The sequence below is a fragment of the Trichosurus vulpecula genome, chromosome 6 (assembly GCF_011100635.1).
Source record: "Trichosurus vulpecula isolate mTriVul1 chromosome 6, mTriVul1.pri, whole genome shotgun sequence".
Taxonomy (NCBI): Eukaryota; Metazoa; Chordata; class Mammalia; order Diprotodontia; family Phalangeridae; genus Trichosurus; species Trichosurus vulpecula.
Window position 1 is genome coordinate 95,046,938 of NC_050578.1, and position 16,676 is coordinate 95,063,613.

General features: G+C 35.5%; 1 protein-coding gene across 2 annotated transcripts in view; it reads right to left on the bottom strand.

Moving 5' to 3' along the window:
• Positions 1–16,676, bottom strand: part of GRIA2 (glutamate ionotropic receptor AMPA type subunit 2) — a 181,932-nt gene that overhangs the window by 27,702 nt on the left and 137,554 nt on the right. For both annotated transcript variants that reach the window (XM_036763318.1, XM_036763319.1), the window contains exons 9-12: positions 16,215–16,325; positions 12,796–13,002; positions 11,894–12,264; positions 5,181–5,379 (exon numbers count right to left, since the gene is read on the bottom strand). In XM_036763318.1, the coding sequence (XP_036619213.1) occupies positions 5,181–5,379; positions 11,894–12,264; positions 12,796–13,002; positions 16,215–16,325 (888 nt within the window). The remainder of the gene's footprint in view (positions 1–5,180; positions 5,380–11,893; positions 12,265–12,795; positions 13,003–16,214; positions 16,326–16,676) is intronic.

Consider the following 16,676-nt stretch of genomic DNA (forward strand, 5'->3'; position numbering starts at 1 on the left):
ACTTCCCTCAATCAGTAACAGTGTGTAGTGTTCATTTCTAAATTCTCTGCCTGGGAATCTGAAAGTACAGATTTCAACTTAGTAATTTAACATGGAATTTGTAGGAGGAGGGAATATAAAATATCAGGTCAAGTATCTTTTCTTATATTTTATGGAAATCATTTTTCTCTTCTAATGAAAGGTACCAATTTATAAGACAGCTTAATTAAGATTTAGAAGAGAGAACTGGGTTCTATTTTTCAAGTGTGCTAGTTGAGTTATTTTCCTGAACACTGCTCTCAGTAACTGCCCCTGAAGAATGTGTAATGTTAATAAATATAACCCCTTTACACATAACACTTTAAAAGTTATAAAGCACCTTCTCTATATTATTTTATTTGAGCCTTGTATCAACCCTTTGAGATGTGTTGTTATTATCCCCACTTTATAGATGAGGAAAATGAGGCTCAGAGAGGTCAAGTGACTTATCCAGGGGCACATAGGTAGTGTCTGTAGGGAATTCGATCCCATATCTGCCACACCATGCTGCCTCATGTTTTAAATTGGTACAGTAACTCAACTTCTCATTGTGATACAACCTTAACATTTACAGTTTTTGGTATGGGTGAAAGTGGGAAGGTGAAATGGGGAAGAACTGTGTAATCAGGAAATAATTTACTTCCTAGGATTTAGAGTATATATAGACAAGGAAGTAAAATGCAGGCCTACTCACCTGACTGAAAATAATAAAGAGAAAAAAGCCAAGGAGAGGGGTGGGAAGGGGGAAGGGGAGAAGAGGGAGACAGAGAGAGGGAGAGGGAAAGAGAGAGAGAGAGAGAGTGTGTGTTTAAACAGCAGATGGGAAATTTTTCTTCTCTGTATAATTAGCAATTGTGAGTCTGTTAGCAAGCTGGCAGAAAGACAGAGAACATAGAGTTTGCCCCTTCAGCTTTATCTTCAACCCACTCAAGCCATTTATTCACTGGTATCAGGCTGGGTTCCCAGATGAGCCATCTGCCCATATCTACAAACAAACCACTGGTTTAACCAGTTATCAGTTCCTTTAGGGCTCAAGAACCCACAGACAATGTGAGTGAGATTATCTAAGACCTGGGAATTTTAATTTTTGGTACTATCCCTACTAACCCCATAGTCTTACTGTAGTCATGGACTTTTCTGGCACCAAGGTTAACGAACATTAATTATTCAATAACATGAAAAGATATCTGAATTAAATGTCTTCACCTTATTTGATAAATCTTATTCCGTATGTATTTCTCAGACAAAAGCAGTATTTCTTTATGAAAGGTACTATATCTTTTAGTATTTGTAAGCTATTAGTTTTAGCACTTTTTAAAAGCATTTTTGTAGTACAATATCTTTTGGTATTTTGTGAGCTAAAGACAGTTAATGTCTTTATGATATGCAATACTGAAGTCCCAGAAAATTGAATCAGATTATCACCCAGAAGATAATGGATGGTGGGTATGAGAAGGTTGAAACTCATGACAAACAAGGAAACACAAACAGTACTCAACATAAAGAATATCATCAAAGGAATGTATGAGCAAAAAACCGAACAGATATGGATGGCAGAGTGGGTAGAAGTGTGGATGGGTTGTGATCTCTGTTCCAGGAAGGAATACTCACAACAATGTTCTCATAAAACAACATTTGACTACATTTGTAAGAATCTGTAGATAGAAATGTGGTCATAATATTTCAGGCAGCATTTATAGGGCTAAAAGCAACATTATCTAATCCCTTTGATTACAGCAACCAAATTATTAGACATTAAAAGTGTTTGTGAAATTTAGTCAACAGTGGCCTGTGTCATTGCTGCCCTCTTTGTACAATCCCAAGTTTAATGTCGTTCAAAAACAGGTACTTTTTGTAATAGTCACTTTATTGCTGAATAACCTTATAAAATACTAAATAATTAGTGATGTTTTAAACTGACAAAAATAGTTCCATTGTTACCCAAAATTCATTTCTGCAGGTATAATCAGCTGAGGAGGTGATCATGAAATATTCCTAATAGCACTTTGTAAAGCTTAGAGCACAATATAAATTCTACCTAGAATATATTTTATCATTTCATCATCATCATCATCTTCATCATCAATATTGCCAATATAATGTGGCCATCTAAAAATGTAATGGACTACTTCAGGAAATAATGAATTCCTTTTCAGTAGAGGTCTTTGTCAGCATCTAGATGGTGCAGTGGATAGACTGTCAGGCTTGGAATCAGGAAAACCTGAGTTCAAATTCGTCTTTAGATACTTACTACCTGTGCAACCCTGGGCAAGTCACTTAACTCTGCTTGCCTCAGTTTCCTCATCTGTAAAATGAGCTTGAGAATGAAATGGCAAACCACTCCAGTATCTTTGTCAAGAAAATCCCAAATGGGGTAATCAAGAGTTGGCCATGACTGAGATGACCGAAGACCACCAATAATAAAGAGGTCTACAAGAAAAGGATGCTTGAAGCATGGATTTTGCTTCTTAATTGTATTTTAATTATAATTAATTTTTTTGCACATAGGTTGGACTAGACTGAGGATTTGTAATCTGTTTTGTTTCATTTGTCAATGAAGCTGATGGAATCCTCAGAATAATGCTTTTAAATGCATAAAATAAAATGCTTGAAATTACAAAGGAAACAAAATATATCAAAATATGATTTCAATTTGGCAGATGACCTGGGGTGGGCTGTAACAAACATGAATACGAGTAAAGCTGAAGTTCTTTGAGAAGATTGAGGAAAGCAAGGGTAATCATGGGAAGCGTAGCAGAGGAGGTGGCACCTAAGCTGAGCTTTGAATGAACACAAGCATGCTCAGAGACAGAGATGAGGAAGGTGTGCATTCCAGGGTTGGGTGAAAGATAGAGATGGACTGACTGAAATCTATGAAATGATGTGGGAAATGGAATGAGGAGTATCGAGAACACCTAGTGAGTAAGTTTGGCTGGGATATAAAGTGAAAGGAGCCAGGGAGAGTAAGTGAAATAAGATGAAGAAGATAAGACTTGAAGCTACCCGGAGAGAAGTCCCATCCCCATCCAGAGGATCTATGAGATCTTCTTCTTACTGAACTCTGAATTAGTAACTAAGGATTGGGCAATATTGGATTTTGGTAATTGATATGCCCAATATCTCCTCCCTACAAAAAAAAAGGGGAAATAGACTATCACAAACATACAATCCATTTCTGAAGCACATTTATGTAGTGGAAAAAAGGCTCACTTTCTCTAATACACTGCATCACCAATGATCTCTCCAAGTCTTCCTTCCTACTCTGGATCATCTATAAGAAAAAGCGAGTGTGACCCAGAGCAAGAAAAGGGAGCAGAGGGATAGAGCCAGCAGTGTACTCTGTCATTCTCTGAAGAATGCTCAGCAGTTCCCCTGGTACAGTAATGTGGTGTACTTTGTATTATACTGGTAAGGAAACTCCCAGCCTGTGAAGATTATTGAATACTGAGCTATTATTTGCTCCATGTAGCCAAGGAATTAAGGATATGAGTCTTCATACACTTTCCCAACTGAAGCTGCCCTGAAATCTTCCAGCTTGAGCCAATACTTTCTGCCAAGAGTACAGACAGTGCTAATCATGAGAAAGGCTAACACGCTCTTAAAACCCCAATCTCTTAGAAAAAAAATGGTTACTTCTACAAGCATAAAAAAGCCTAATGTTATTTCAAAAGAAGCAGATGTACATTACTATGCCACCACCCTCAAAAAGGTTGCTGTAGAGCTTACTGTATAACCCGTATCACAAGAAGGATAGTGACGGAACCTTTGATTTTATTGACATAGGAAACTCCCATATAAGAACAATCTATCTTTTAAAGAAGGTCATTAACTTCTCTGTTAACTTATAGTCTTACAGAGTTGCCTAGAGCCTTGAGAAACTAAAAGACTTGCTCCAGGCCACACACAGGCAGCACGTGTCAGAACCCAATTCTTCTTGACTTGAAAACCAGTTCTATCTACCATATCACACTGTCTCTCAATATCATAAAACAAAGAACACCACATGATGACCTAGCTCATTTAGAGCACTTGTTAACACCCCCTGCAGTATACTTTTTCATTGATAATAATTTATAGTATAATTGCAGTAGTTTGAATTATTTTGGAGACAAAGGATCTCTGAATGTAGATTAACTATAAGTTTCTATGTGTGCTTTAGATGCATAAAGAATAAAATGTTGAGAACCTTAACCTCTCTACCATACCCATGCTAGGGTCTTCTACCCTCTAACCCCATTATGAAAGTTCTTTAACCATAAATGTTTAACAAGAGGTCTAATAGGGAGCTGTAGGCAATGGCGCACCAGACATGGGCAAGATCTGATTTTAACTAGACTCCATTCTGCTATCTTTAGGACTGACCAAATTATTGCTTGAATTTAATAGAGGACTAACATGACCCAGGTCTAGGCATAATATGATTGTGGTGGCCTGGATTTCATGTATTCATTCAGTCTTGGCTTAGAGTCAAGCTTAAGAGATAGCTTATTCAATTTTCCTCTATGACTTTAATGAAAAGAACTCACATATTACAAAATTAGTTATAGCAAATTAAATTTGAAGCATCAGTTCCCTAGTGCACCCTCATAGAGAAGTAGAAATGGCAAAATCCCGAACAAAGAAGGAGCAATATTCTTATGATACCACACATGTTCGATGGATTATAACTCTACCATCCATTTTGGATTTAGTACTTTAAGACCATTATAGTTTTTCTTTTGGAGTGCTAGAATTGTAAGCTCAATATTATCATGGAGTTAACATTTGATTTGAAAATAAGATTATCCATCAACATTAATTAGAATAAATTTCTCTACCTTCCAAGACCATTCCTTATGACTTGTAGTGGTAACCCAAAGATTGAGCCATCTACTTCAAGAGGAAACAGCATTTTACAAAAAGATAATTAAGAAAATATCCAAATTTAAGCATTTCATGTTTCAATTAAGTTCTAGACATAGGACAATAAACCTTGAGTCAACATAAGGAAACTTCCACATGCAACTTCTAATGTAGTGCATTTCTATATATTTACAGTACAGTTGTTACTGATTACCTTCTTATAACAACTTTTAAACAGATGAAAAGAAGAAAACAATCCAAGAGATTAAGAAAATTAAGAATTTAAAATCAACATGAGAAGCTATAAAATAATATCTTACCCTAAAAAACTCTTTTGTGGAGCCAGAGTCTAATGTTCCATAAGCAATTTCTGTTTGCTTAGAAAGATCCTCAGCACTTTCAATGGGAGACACCATCCTCTCTACAGTCAGGAAGGCAGCTAAGTTAGCCGTGTAGGATGAGATTATGATGAGGGTAAAGAACCACCACACACCTCCAACAATGCGCCCAGACAGGGATCTAATAACAAGTATGAAATGGATTTGTAAAAATGAAATGAATGTCCTAAGAAGAAGACAAGTTATCAGTTTTATGCAAATACTGAATTATAATATCAGAGACTATGTCAGATCATCTTTTTTTTGTATCTCTGTTTGTTAATGAAACCAGAAATTTTAAGGCTTTGAGGGATAGGAGGTAAATAGCTCAATGAGCTTTTCTGAGAATGGAAAATGTCCAGACTTCAGACATCAGTTTGCTTTGCAAGGTGTTAGTGTCCAACTCTTCTGTGTTGTAAGGTCCTGAAAAGAAATCTTTCAAATACTTCATGAAATTAATGTACCAAATGTTGATATTTTTCTCATCCAACTGTCTATATACAATTCACAGAAATATAGATGGGAGTATCAAAGAGATGGGAAAATTCAGATTAAAACAAAAAAATAAAATCAGTTCATATACATACAAAAGATACACAACCTCTTGTGGCTTCAACCTGCCTTTCTTTTGGAGACAGGGAAAGAACAGGATCAATCCATGAAGCAGCCTTTCACCTTACGGAGAAAAGTACCATTTGACCAAAGAATACCCTGATTCAGTAGCTAGAAGAATGTTCCCAACCACCAGACTCCAAATCACTTTGTGAAATGTAGGCACTGAACACAATACGAGATAGGAAATGAAGGTAACTTGTCACTGCAAACAAAGGAATAGGGGAAAAAAATGTAATCCCTATGAAGCATCTGATGCTTTAATTTAGTACATAAATGGCTATGAGCTTTTTTGGGGGGTGGAGAGTACTTCCTGCTTAAGAAAAAAAGAAAACAGAAAACTCAAGGAAAAACAGATTGGACTTATGCAAGAGTTTGCCAGAAAAAATCATTTTAAAACACAATAAAAATCAAAACTGCTTTGAATATAAATCAATTCTTAATAATTCAGTAAGGCTTTTCAAATTCCTAATAGATTTTCAAATCATCTCTATTAGAAGATGGCTTATACAAAGATTCCAGTGTGTGGCAAAAAATGAGTGAAAAAATTAGATAGGAATATGAATGAATTTGAGGTATGTTGCATCCCCTGATCACTGTTACAGCAATTCTTATCATTGTTGTTAGGAATTCTGCTTTTTCAAAAACTTAAGCCACTCTTTCATTGATTTTTTTTTGTTTTTCAGTTGACAATCCTTAAAAATCCAAGAAAACAGGGGTAAATTCTTCAAAATATCACTTTTAACTCCCTTTGTATACAAACCTATGGAAGATACATTCCTACCAGATCAAATCCCTTAGTGAGAGCCCTTGCAAATAATCAGTGATTTTCTTAGGTAAATTATAAGAAGAGGATTTAGAATGGAAGAAAAACTATGTAACAACACATGGTGGGAGGAAGAAAAAACGAAAATTAGCCAGAAATCACCCTAAGTTACCCTTATGGTTAAGCTATAAAGAAGGAGAAGGTAAAGAAAGTATGATAGAAAAACGAAAGGAAAATGCTGGATAGGGCAGTCCTAAAAATTGTTCTATTTATGCTCCAGAAGGGATTTTTCTTTTAAATTTTGGGAAACCCCTAATTTGGAAAGAGTTACATTTTTAAGAGACCATTATTTGTCCCTTAACAACTGAAGATGTAATTGTATGGCAAGTAACTTGTATTTAAGAAGGCAGATACAGCACCTGGTTATTAGCATCCCTTAAAACAAAGCTCAAAGTGCAGGGTAATTGCTTTTGACTTTATAACCCCACATATAATAGGCAATATATTACAGAAATAAAAATATTTGGTTCTGTTCTCGTTATACAATGCTTTAAAACATCACACTTGCCTCTCACAGTGCGGTGTTTGTGTGTCATATGTATTGGAGTGATATATGCTGGTTTGATGTAAACAGCTGTCCAAAATACTTCAGGAAAAGATTGAAGGTTTGATCATTTAAAATAATTTATTTTCTCATTTTCCTGGCTCACCCATTACTTTTATTCACCTATTAGCTCTATTCTATTAGTTCTCACCCTAAGAATGTTATTTGATAGAGAAAATAATCTATCATTATAGAAGAGTGGCCAATGTAAAATCAATTTAAAGCAATATAGTCCTACTCTGAAATAAATATCATTACAGGAATTTGCACTAAATGTGAAAAATAACATAAGCATATATGTGATATGCTTTATTTTGAATGTTCTCCATTAGAATGGAAATTCCTTATGAGTAGCGCTTGTTTTGGTCAGAGAATTTGTATCCCCAGTACCTAGCACAGTACCCAAAAGCTTATTAGGCACTTAATAAATGCTTATTGATTGAGTGATTCAATAATTACTCTAAGGGAACATGAATGTGCATATGCATATATATATAGGCTTATGTATAGTTATATGCATGTGTATTGTGTGTAAATTATACGCAAAAGTATCTGTGTACTTATGAATATATGCATGTATGTATCTAATTTATATTTTAAAGTGTATATATAATATAAATATATGTGTGTATATGTGTCTGTATGTACGTATATATGCTTTTCAAAGGCTGTGTGTGTGTGTGTGTACGTGGAATGGTAGTGCACATCTATGATGTTTGCTATTATAGCAGTGGTGTTGCACAACTATATTTGCTACCATGAAGACTAAGGCTGGTAGATGACAAATTTGGAAATACTGAGTTGCAGTAAATTAATATGATTGGGTGTCCACAATAAGTCTAGCACCAATATGGCAGGACACAGGGAGTAAGGAGCCACCAGACTGCCTAAAAAGAGGCCAATCCACCCAGGTCAGAAATGGAGCTGGTCCAAACTCTTGTGCTGATCCACAGCAGGATCAGGCTTGTAAATGGCAGCTGCACTTCTAGCTTGGACAAGATAGGGAAACCCAGTATGAAAAAAACAAATACTAGGGGCAGCTAGGTGGAGCAGTGAATAGAGAACTCTCCCTGGTGTCAGGAACACCTGAGTTCAAATGTGACCTCAAACACTTGACATTTACTAGCTGTGTGACCTTGGGCAAGTCACTTAACCCCAATTGCCTTTCCTTCCCCCTCAAAAAAAAAGAAAAAGCAATACAAAACAAAACAGACAAAATATAGGGAAACTTAGGAAGAACAGACCACCTTCAGGGAATTTTTTCTTTCTTTTCTATGCTTTAATTCTTCCAGAGGGTAAAGAAAACCTAATATTAAACTGAGAGAAAAGGATTAATTTAGCTAATTCAACAGATCATTCAGATATAACCAGCTTTCAGCATGTCCCATTAAATAATAAATTAGATAATATCTATTTTATATCACATTTTACTTGTTTCATAAGTAGATTGTACATTAGAAATCTTTTGGTGAAAGAGATGATAAAGAATTTGCCATCCCAAATATTAGCATTTTTTATATACCCTTTTACTATTGATGATATTCCATCCTGATCTCTCTTCCCTGACTCAGAGAATTCATCTGAATATTTATTTCACACTGCAAAGTTAAAGGTTTTGGCTTATTTAAAATATTTCTATACACAGTGACCATTTCTCTCTATCTTTACATGACACACAACTAAAAGCAATAGTTGTGCAAAGGTACACAAATTAGATATGGGTTCCTGGAAAATATGCCTGTAAATTGACTCTCTGTAATATGAATTCCATTTTCACATTGCTAACAATGGGCTTTTGGAGACACTTTCTCAAGAAACAATTTTCAACCCTAAGATAGTTTGCTTGGTTTCAAGACACTCCTTGTTGCTGACAGGTAACAAGAAGTCTCCACTCTTTGTAAAAAGCAAACATATGTGTGAATGTATGTATACATACAGATACACGTATACATATACAAATATATTCACATCACATTTACCATAGGCACTATCCAAGCAATGAAGATTTATCAAAGAAAAGGGAACATTTCTGTAGCATCAATCAGGCATCCAAGCCAAGATATTCATCTTTTTGGTGTTCTTGCATGGTGCCAGGGTTCACCTCATGCTTCATCTCTCTACAGGTATATTTAAAATTTCAGCTTTGTTGACAAGTAGTCTCACTGCCTCTACTAAAAAGCAGGAGCCAAGGCTTAGAATCTAAGGATAAAAGCCATGATTTAACACCAGGACCTATCCATAAAATATAATCCTTTAATAAACTAAGAGTTCCATGATGCTTTTATGATACGCAAAAGGAGACTCATAGTCCTCAAACATCAAAAAATTTCACTGATGTAGGGCACAGAGTAACTCATTTATATTCTTTCTAAGTTCTTAAAGAGTTCATACAATAAGACATCCTCTTATACAAGATGAATCAAAGGAACTGTTCTGGAAATCATAAATGTGTTTCTTCATAGGTTTAAGATATGCAGAAGTATTTTCAACAACTACAATATTTTAGAGGCATCAAGCCATAGGACACCTGGCTCCATAATTTAAAATTGGATAGAATTCTTCTTTTCATATTTTTGTACAACATATTTACCAATTTTCCACTGCCCTGGAAAATTAAAGTATGGCTGGGTATCATCTCTGTATTCCTATCACCTTCTCTTCTGGTATCTGAAATCCAAGCATATCTACTTTAGAGCTAATCAGCCTCCTAAAGAGGTAAGAAAAACAACAACCTAGGGATATAATAAAAAAAATCCATCCCAAGGAAAGAAAGGACTTCCATGGAGTAAAGCCCTAAGATTTGTCTACTCAGCTAAATAAAATCTGGCCTTCTATCTCAAGGCTATGCAACCATTGCCTTTCAGTGAGCCTTCTCCCAGGCCTGAATCATTCGAGAAATATTAAAGTCAATGCCTTCCTAAAAGAGAGCTTCATAAAAGCCATTTCAATAGTTGATTGTGATTATCTAAACTGGGTACTTCTTTTCTCCCTCTTCCTCAATTTAAGCCACTCCTTTCTATTAAAAACCTGGGTGAATGAAATTGGGAAATGAAATGATTAGTTTATTTGACACAGCAAAGTTCAGCTTAATGCCACACAGTGGTCAACCAGTATTTCCTAGTCCCTCCGTTCTGATGCAACCATGTAGATAAGAAATGATATAAACACTGGACAAAAATGATTCAGTCCTCTCTGGTTCATCCTTATTGACACAAATTAGCCTTATCGTTAAGGAGTTATTTCATGAGTCACTTCATTTCATCATTGTTGTTGATGATATATAATCATAGAATCTTAGAGTTGGAAAGTATTTCAGAGGTCATCTAGTGAGACTATTTGTCACCCAGGATTATTTCCATCATGCTGTTATATTTTGGGGAAAAATTCCATATCCACACCCCACTACAGAATTAGCCCTCATTCCATAAGGCATAATGTCAGATTGTCATAATCCAGAGATGCTTAATCAGCTCCTAACCCATTCCTGAGAATGTACTGTCCTGGAATGTAATGCACTGGTATGTTAGGAGCAGAGATTTAGAGCTTGGAGAAGCCAAAGAGGCACAGATATCATTATACTCTTAAGGTTTCAGGAATAATGAATAAATATGCATCTTATGAAGGACATATTGTGACATTATAATGAAGACATATACAAATGATGATTAAAGAAGACATACCCTTTCTCTTAGGTAGGTGGTTTAACTAATCAGCCCAGAACTGAAACAGGTCAAAGTAAAATGAAAAAAAAATATACCAGCTGCGTGATTGTTATGTCATATAACTAAAACTGGAAGGATCCTGAATCATTCCTCCATAATAGAAGATGGTTGCTCTGCTCTATTTCTTATTTAGGTGTACACGCTGGTAGTTGATTGTTTTTTACAGTGTAACTTCATTCATTTAATTCTCTCTCTCTCTCTGTCTCTCTCTCTCTCTGTCTCTCTCTCTCTCTCTCTCTCTCTCTCTCTCTCTCTCTCTCTTTCTCTCTCTCTCTCTGTCTCCATATATCTCTCCAATATTACCAGATTCAGAAAAAATACTAAGAGTAAAAGTGTCTGAATTGATTCCATACTATGTCATTCATTTGCTTCGCAATACTTTAATGAATTACTGTTATTGTGGTCCTGGTAAATTTTTCAAGATTCTTGGAAATTATTGGAATTACCACTTTCTTTTTCAGTAACACCATAAATTTGCCAAGTGACATTCATGATCCCATCTCATCTCATTGTTTGTTGTGGGTGAAGAATGGGTTGAGGAATAGGCAAGATTGCTTTTAGGGGTGACCCGCTGCTTCTGAAACTCTTGAATCAAGTTACCTCTTATTCCCATATACAGTTCTGTGTTTTAGATAAACATATAACTGTAAAATAGGAATATGCAGCAAAAACACGGTACCCCTCCAAGAAGGCATGGAATGACAGAGACCTTATGCATTTTACAGCCTCTCCATGGTACTTACAAATTCACCAGAGAAATACATGATCAACACTTGATGAGTGTTGATCAAATATTTCACTGCCCATGGCCAACAGTCTGCCCTTCCAGGAGTTTGAAACTGCTTGGACAAGAAGTTGGCATCTGGTTTCATCTTTGGAGCAAATCTATAGGTACCATGAACATCTTTTAGAGACCTAAAATGCACAAAGTTGAAATGGGCATGTAACCAACCTTGGCGAAATATCGCATCCTTGCTGCATAAAGGCACCCAGGGAAAACCAGAGACTATTAAATATCCCAAATTCATTAGTTGACTCGTTACTTTGTGTTTCTCGTCCATCTTCAAACTCCTCAGTGTGCCACTCGTAGGGGCTGAATCTGCTGACCAGGAATAAAACTACACTGACCCCAATGTAGGCAAAGACAATGCACATCCAGATTTCATAGGCTAAGGGATCGAGAAATGAAAACACTCCTGGTTTGGACTTCTGAGGCTTCTTGATCATAATTGAGATCCCGAGGCTCATAAAGGGCTTGGAAAAGTCAATCACCTCTTCTCTCACCAATGTAATAGTTAATGGGGCAATTGCAATATCGGCTTTCTGTAAGGGAAACAAAAGGAGATCAGAATAATGAGAGCCATACTTAATAAGGAACGATGACTCCATCCCTTCAATTGGAGATGAAGACTAGGTTAGCAAGGAATGGCAGTGATCATCTCACTGGTAGAGTCCTGACAAAGGGGAAATAAAATAGTGATTTACTCCCCAGATATCCCCTCTTTTTCAATATACACAATACTCCCATCTAGCTTGACTATGATAAGCATATCTTTGTCTTGAATTTCTATTTCTCTGACATGCCTTTTCCAGAATTAGAACAAAACACGTGACCATCTGCTTAAAGGAAGAAGAAACATAGATTATGGTCCATCTTTCAGTTAATCTGCATTTTTAATTTTAGTTGAATTCGCTAATCTTTGAAATGTTTATTTCCCATTAGTATGAGCTAGAACTACCCCAGGTAGTGTTATAAGAGTCCAGATATATGGACTTTTGAAGGGAAAATACATCAGCAATAGAGTTGAACAATTTGAATGACAGTGCCAAAATAAAAGTACAATGTGTTCTTACCCCATATACAAGCTCTCCAACCATCCCGTTCCAAATTTTTGTATCTGCGTCCCTGGCCCCATACTTGCCATCCCCGACAATAGTTAACTTGTATTTGAATCCACAGTGTTTGGCAATCTCTGCAGCCAAGTCCACACAGTAGCCTTCATATCGCTCATTGCCTTCTAGCATTTCATGATTTTTCTTCATCATGACGTAGGGGGATTCCTGTTTAGAAAGACTATGCTTCAGCTGACTGAAAGTAACTCATATACCTTAAATCATATACCTTATATCATCATATGCCTTAAAGTACACCTAAGTAACACCCAAAACTCTTGTGGGTAACTGATTTGATTATTTGTTCAATCAATTTAACATTTTAGAATTATTCATTAGAAGACATGATATAGCCATAAGTCACAGGCTAAATATATGCATACATACATGTACAGATATACACACACACATATATATACATGTGTGTATATATGTGTATACACATACACATGTGTGCATAAAACATTCCAGCAAAATGTCTCTTATCTGACCCTTGTTATCCCATCTGTAAATATGTTGTTTCTAGCTAAACCAGTTTCCTAATACCTTTCCTTTTTCTTTTCTACAACCTTTTCATCTAATCACTGATTCCTCTCTTAGGAAAAGAATAATGTAGGATCCAGAATTAAACCACATCTATTATTATAAATAAATAAAAAAGGTCAATAGATGGAATGGAAAACAACAAAAGCTTTTGCTCCTTCATTATAAAATTATAAAATGTTAAAAATCTTCTAATCCAACTTGCTCAATTTACAGATAAGGGCAGTAATGGAAAGAGAAAGTTGCTTTATCATAAGAATAAGTACAACAAGTATTTAAGAACAAAACAAGAAATGCTATACTGAGTCAGACCTATGATCAGTCCAACACAGTAATCTTCTTATTATCGTAACAGCTTTGAGACTTCTGCAGGGACAGTATGGTTACTTCATATTAGCTCAAAAGTTTAAGCAACCTAATTTCTAAATGTTCTTTAATAATACCGTAAGGATTTCCCATCTGTTAACTTGGCTAAGGCTTTTATTACCTTATTTATATTTTTAGACTGAATAACTGCAAAATCATCATCATAGCAGGCATTCATATAATATCCTTACAGAAAAGGGCTTTACATAACAAAATCTCATTTGGGCCCAAGAACATCCATGTATGGCAGAATTTACAAATATCACCATTATTTATAGATGAGGAAGCTAAAATTCCTAGAAGTTAAATGACTTGCCCAAGATTACATAGCTAGTAATCATTACACATAATCAGAATTCACATTTTCCTGACTCTAAATTCCGTATTCTGTCTACTACAGCATACTGCCTACCCATGTGTAGAGAAGTATTCATCTCTAACCTACATTCTATTAGTTTTAAGGGGTGCCCTCTCCTTCTCCCATAATCTAGGGAACATTCTGACATTTTATTCTAGTACAAGTGTACAGAGAGAAAATTCACTTTAACATGCTTTACTGTCATTTATTGCTGTGTTTGAGTACCCATTTACTCCTGAGCTCAATATTATAATAGAATTTGCAGAGATGGTGTTGTTTGAATGAAATCAATCAACAAGCATTTATTAAGTGCTTACTATAGATCAAATGAAGTAGCATAGAGGAGGCACTCTGTATCACTTAAAGCATGATATAAACATTACCTCCCCATTATTGTTGTTGTTGTCATAGCTATGATATTGGTCAGTTGGGTCTGATGCCAAATAAAACCCTATCTTTGTCTCTCTTCCCCTCAAGCCCTTTATTCAACTACCAAAAGAGGCCCCAAGGGATGAGTTTGTAAAATGATTTAATTTTTGTCCCTTTTTCAATTTTTATCAAAAGAAGACATAAAAAAGTGCTTAGTGTTATGGCAGAAACAAAAAAAAATAAGAGTAGGGTTAATAATTATTTTGCTCAATACCTGAAGGAAAATGTTTGGTTGCATAGCAGCAACAGAGTAAATTCTATATAGAATTTCTATGTAGAACTAACTCTACATAAAATATAAATTCTATATAGAAAATATATCACCTTTAAAAATAGTAATAGGGATATTTGCTGAAAATATTGCTTTGATTCATGCTGCATTGGATTATGGGTAGTCACACCCTAAGTAGAAGTTCAATGAAATATTGTCCTTATCAGACATCAAGAACACTTATTAGATTCCTAAAATGGAATAAAAGATAAGGTTAATTCCCATATCACTCTTGGCTATAGAGTGCAGACCAAATATATCAATCACTCCCTGTATGTGCATATAGTGTATGACAGTGAGCAATTAGGTCCTTTTAATAAATAAAGCAATCAAGGATTCTGTTTGTTTACATAATTATTCTAAAAGAAAATGATAGAATTCTCCAGAAAAGCCAATATCTGCATCCTCCTAACTAAATTCTCAAACAAAAAAAGGCCAGTCAAACTTCACCTCTTGCATAATAGTTCCAGCCGAAAGAAATGTTCTAGGATCATAAATTGAGAGTTGGAAGAACTTTGGAGGGTGTCCCATCCTTTCATTTTACTGATTAGAAAATCAAAGCCCAGAGTGACTAATTGATGCCTCCAACATAGAATTTGAATCAGAGTCTTCCTGGAGTCCAGAAGATCTGAGTTCAAATGTGGTCTCAGGCATTTCCTAGCTAAGTGATGCTGGGCAATTCATTTAACCTTGTTTGCCTCAGTTTCCTCATCTGTATAATGAGGTGGAAAAGGAAATGGAAAACCATTCCAGTATCCTTGACCAAATAACGACAACAAACCCAATCCACTTTATCATGCTGCCTCTTATGTCTTTCATCTCATATTTCTATTTGTACAAAGTAAAGGGGGGAAAGCACTACATCTGGAGTCAGAAGACTACTATTACTAATGCATGACTCTTCAAATTTTCTAAATCTATAAAACAGGCATATTAATAATCATGCTACTGTCTATCATGAGCATTAAATATACAAATACATATACAATTTGCAAACTGTAAAGGGCTACATAAACAGCAAGTGTTGCTAATATATGTGTGTATCCGTATGCATGTGTGTGTCTCCTAGGTCACTTGATCATATACATTTGGTTCATCTCCTATTTTTTTCACACGTAGACATCTTTTCTTCCTAACTAGATTTCAAGCTTCTAAAAAGCAGCAATGTCCAGCTGCAGAGGAATACTTTTGCCTTCTCAGTATCAAGTGCAATACTTTGCACATCATCATAGTTTGATAACTATTTTTGATGCTGATGATCATCATGTAATATTTACTATTGGCATACTATTGGTTGTATATTGGTACGCTAAATACTGGAAGTATAAGCAACAATGATCTACCCACAAGGAAAAGGGAAAACGAAAAAGAACAAGAAAAACAAATACAGGGTGCACAGAGGCTAATAATTACCAAGATTGTTGTGACAACAACAGTCTTATTCTCTAGTCCAGATGTGTCATTCCCTGAAGGGATTTCAGTAAGCGTCACCACCATTTTGTCCATTTCACTCCAATATCCAATCTGAAAAAAGGTTGCAGGAGGCAGGGATACTGATGAATGACATTTCTGATAACAAAGCATTTCATTCTTCCCATACCTAACATTTTCAGAAATTAACTACAGCTCTGTGAAGGCAGAGATGCATTCTTTATACACATAACCCTAACAGAAATGGAGACGAAACAAAAATGAAGAGAATGACATGTGGTCGTGGATTTTTGTAGAGTTGTGTTGTCCATCTTATTTTCACACACACACACACACACACACATATATGCAGAAATATCCAAGGATATTTTTTGGAGGGGAAGCATTTGGAAATATAAATAAAAAGTCAGGAAAAAAACTGTATTTTAATCTTTACGGTGGACA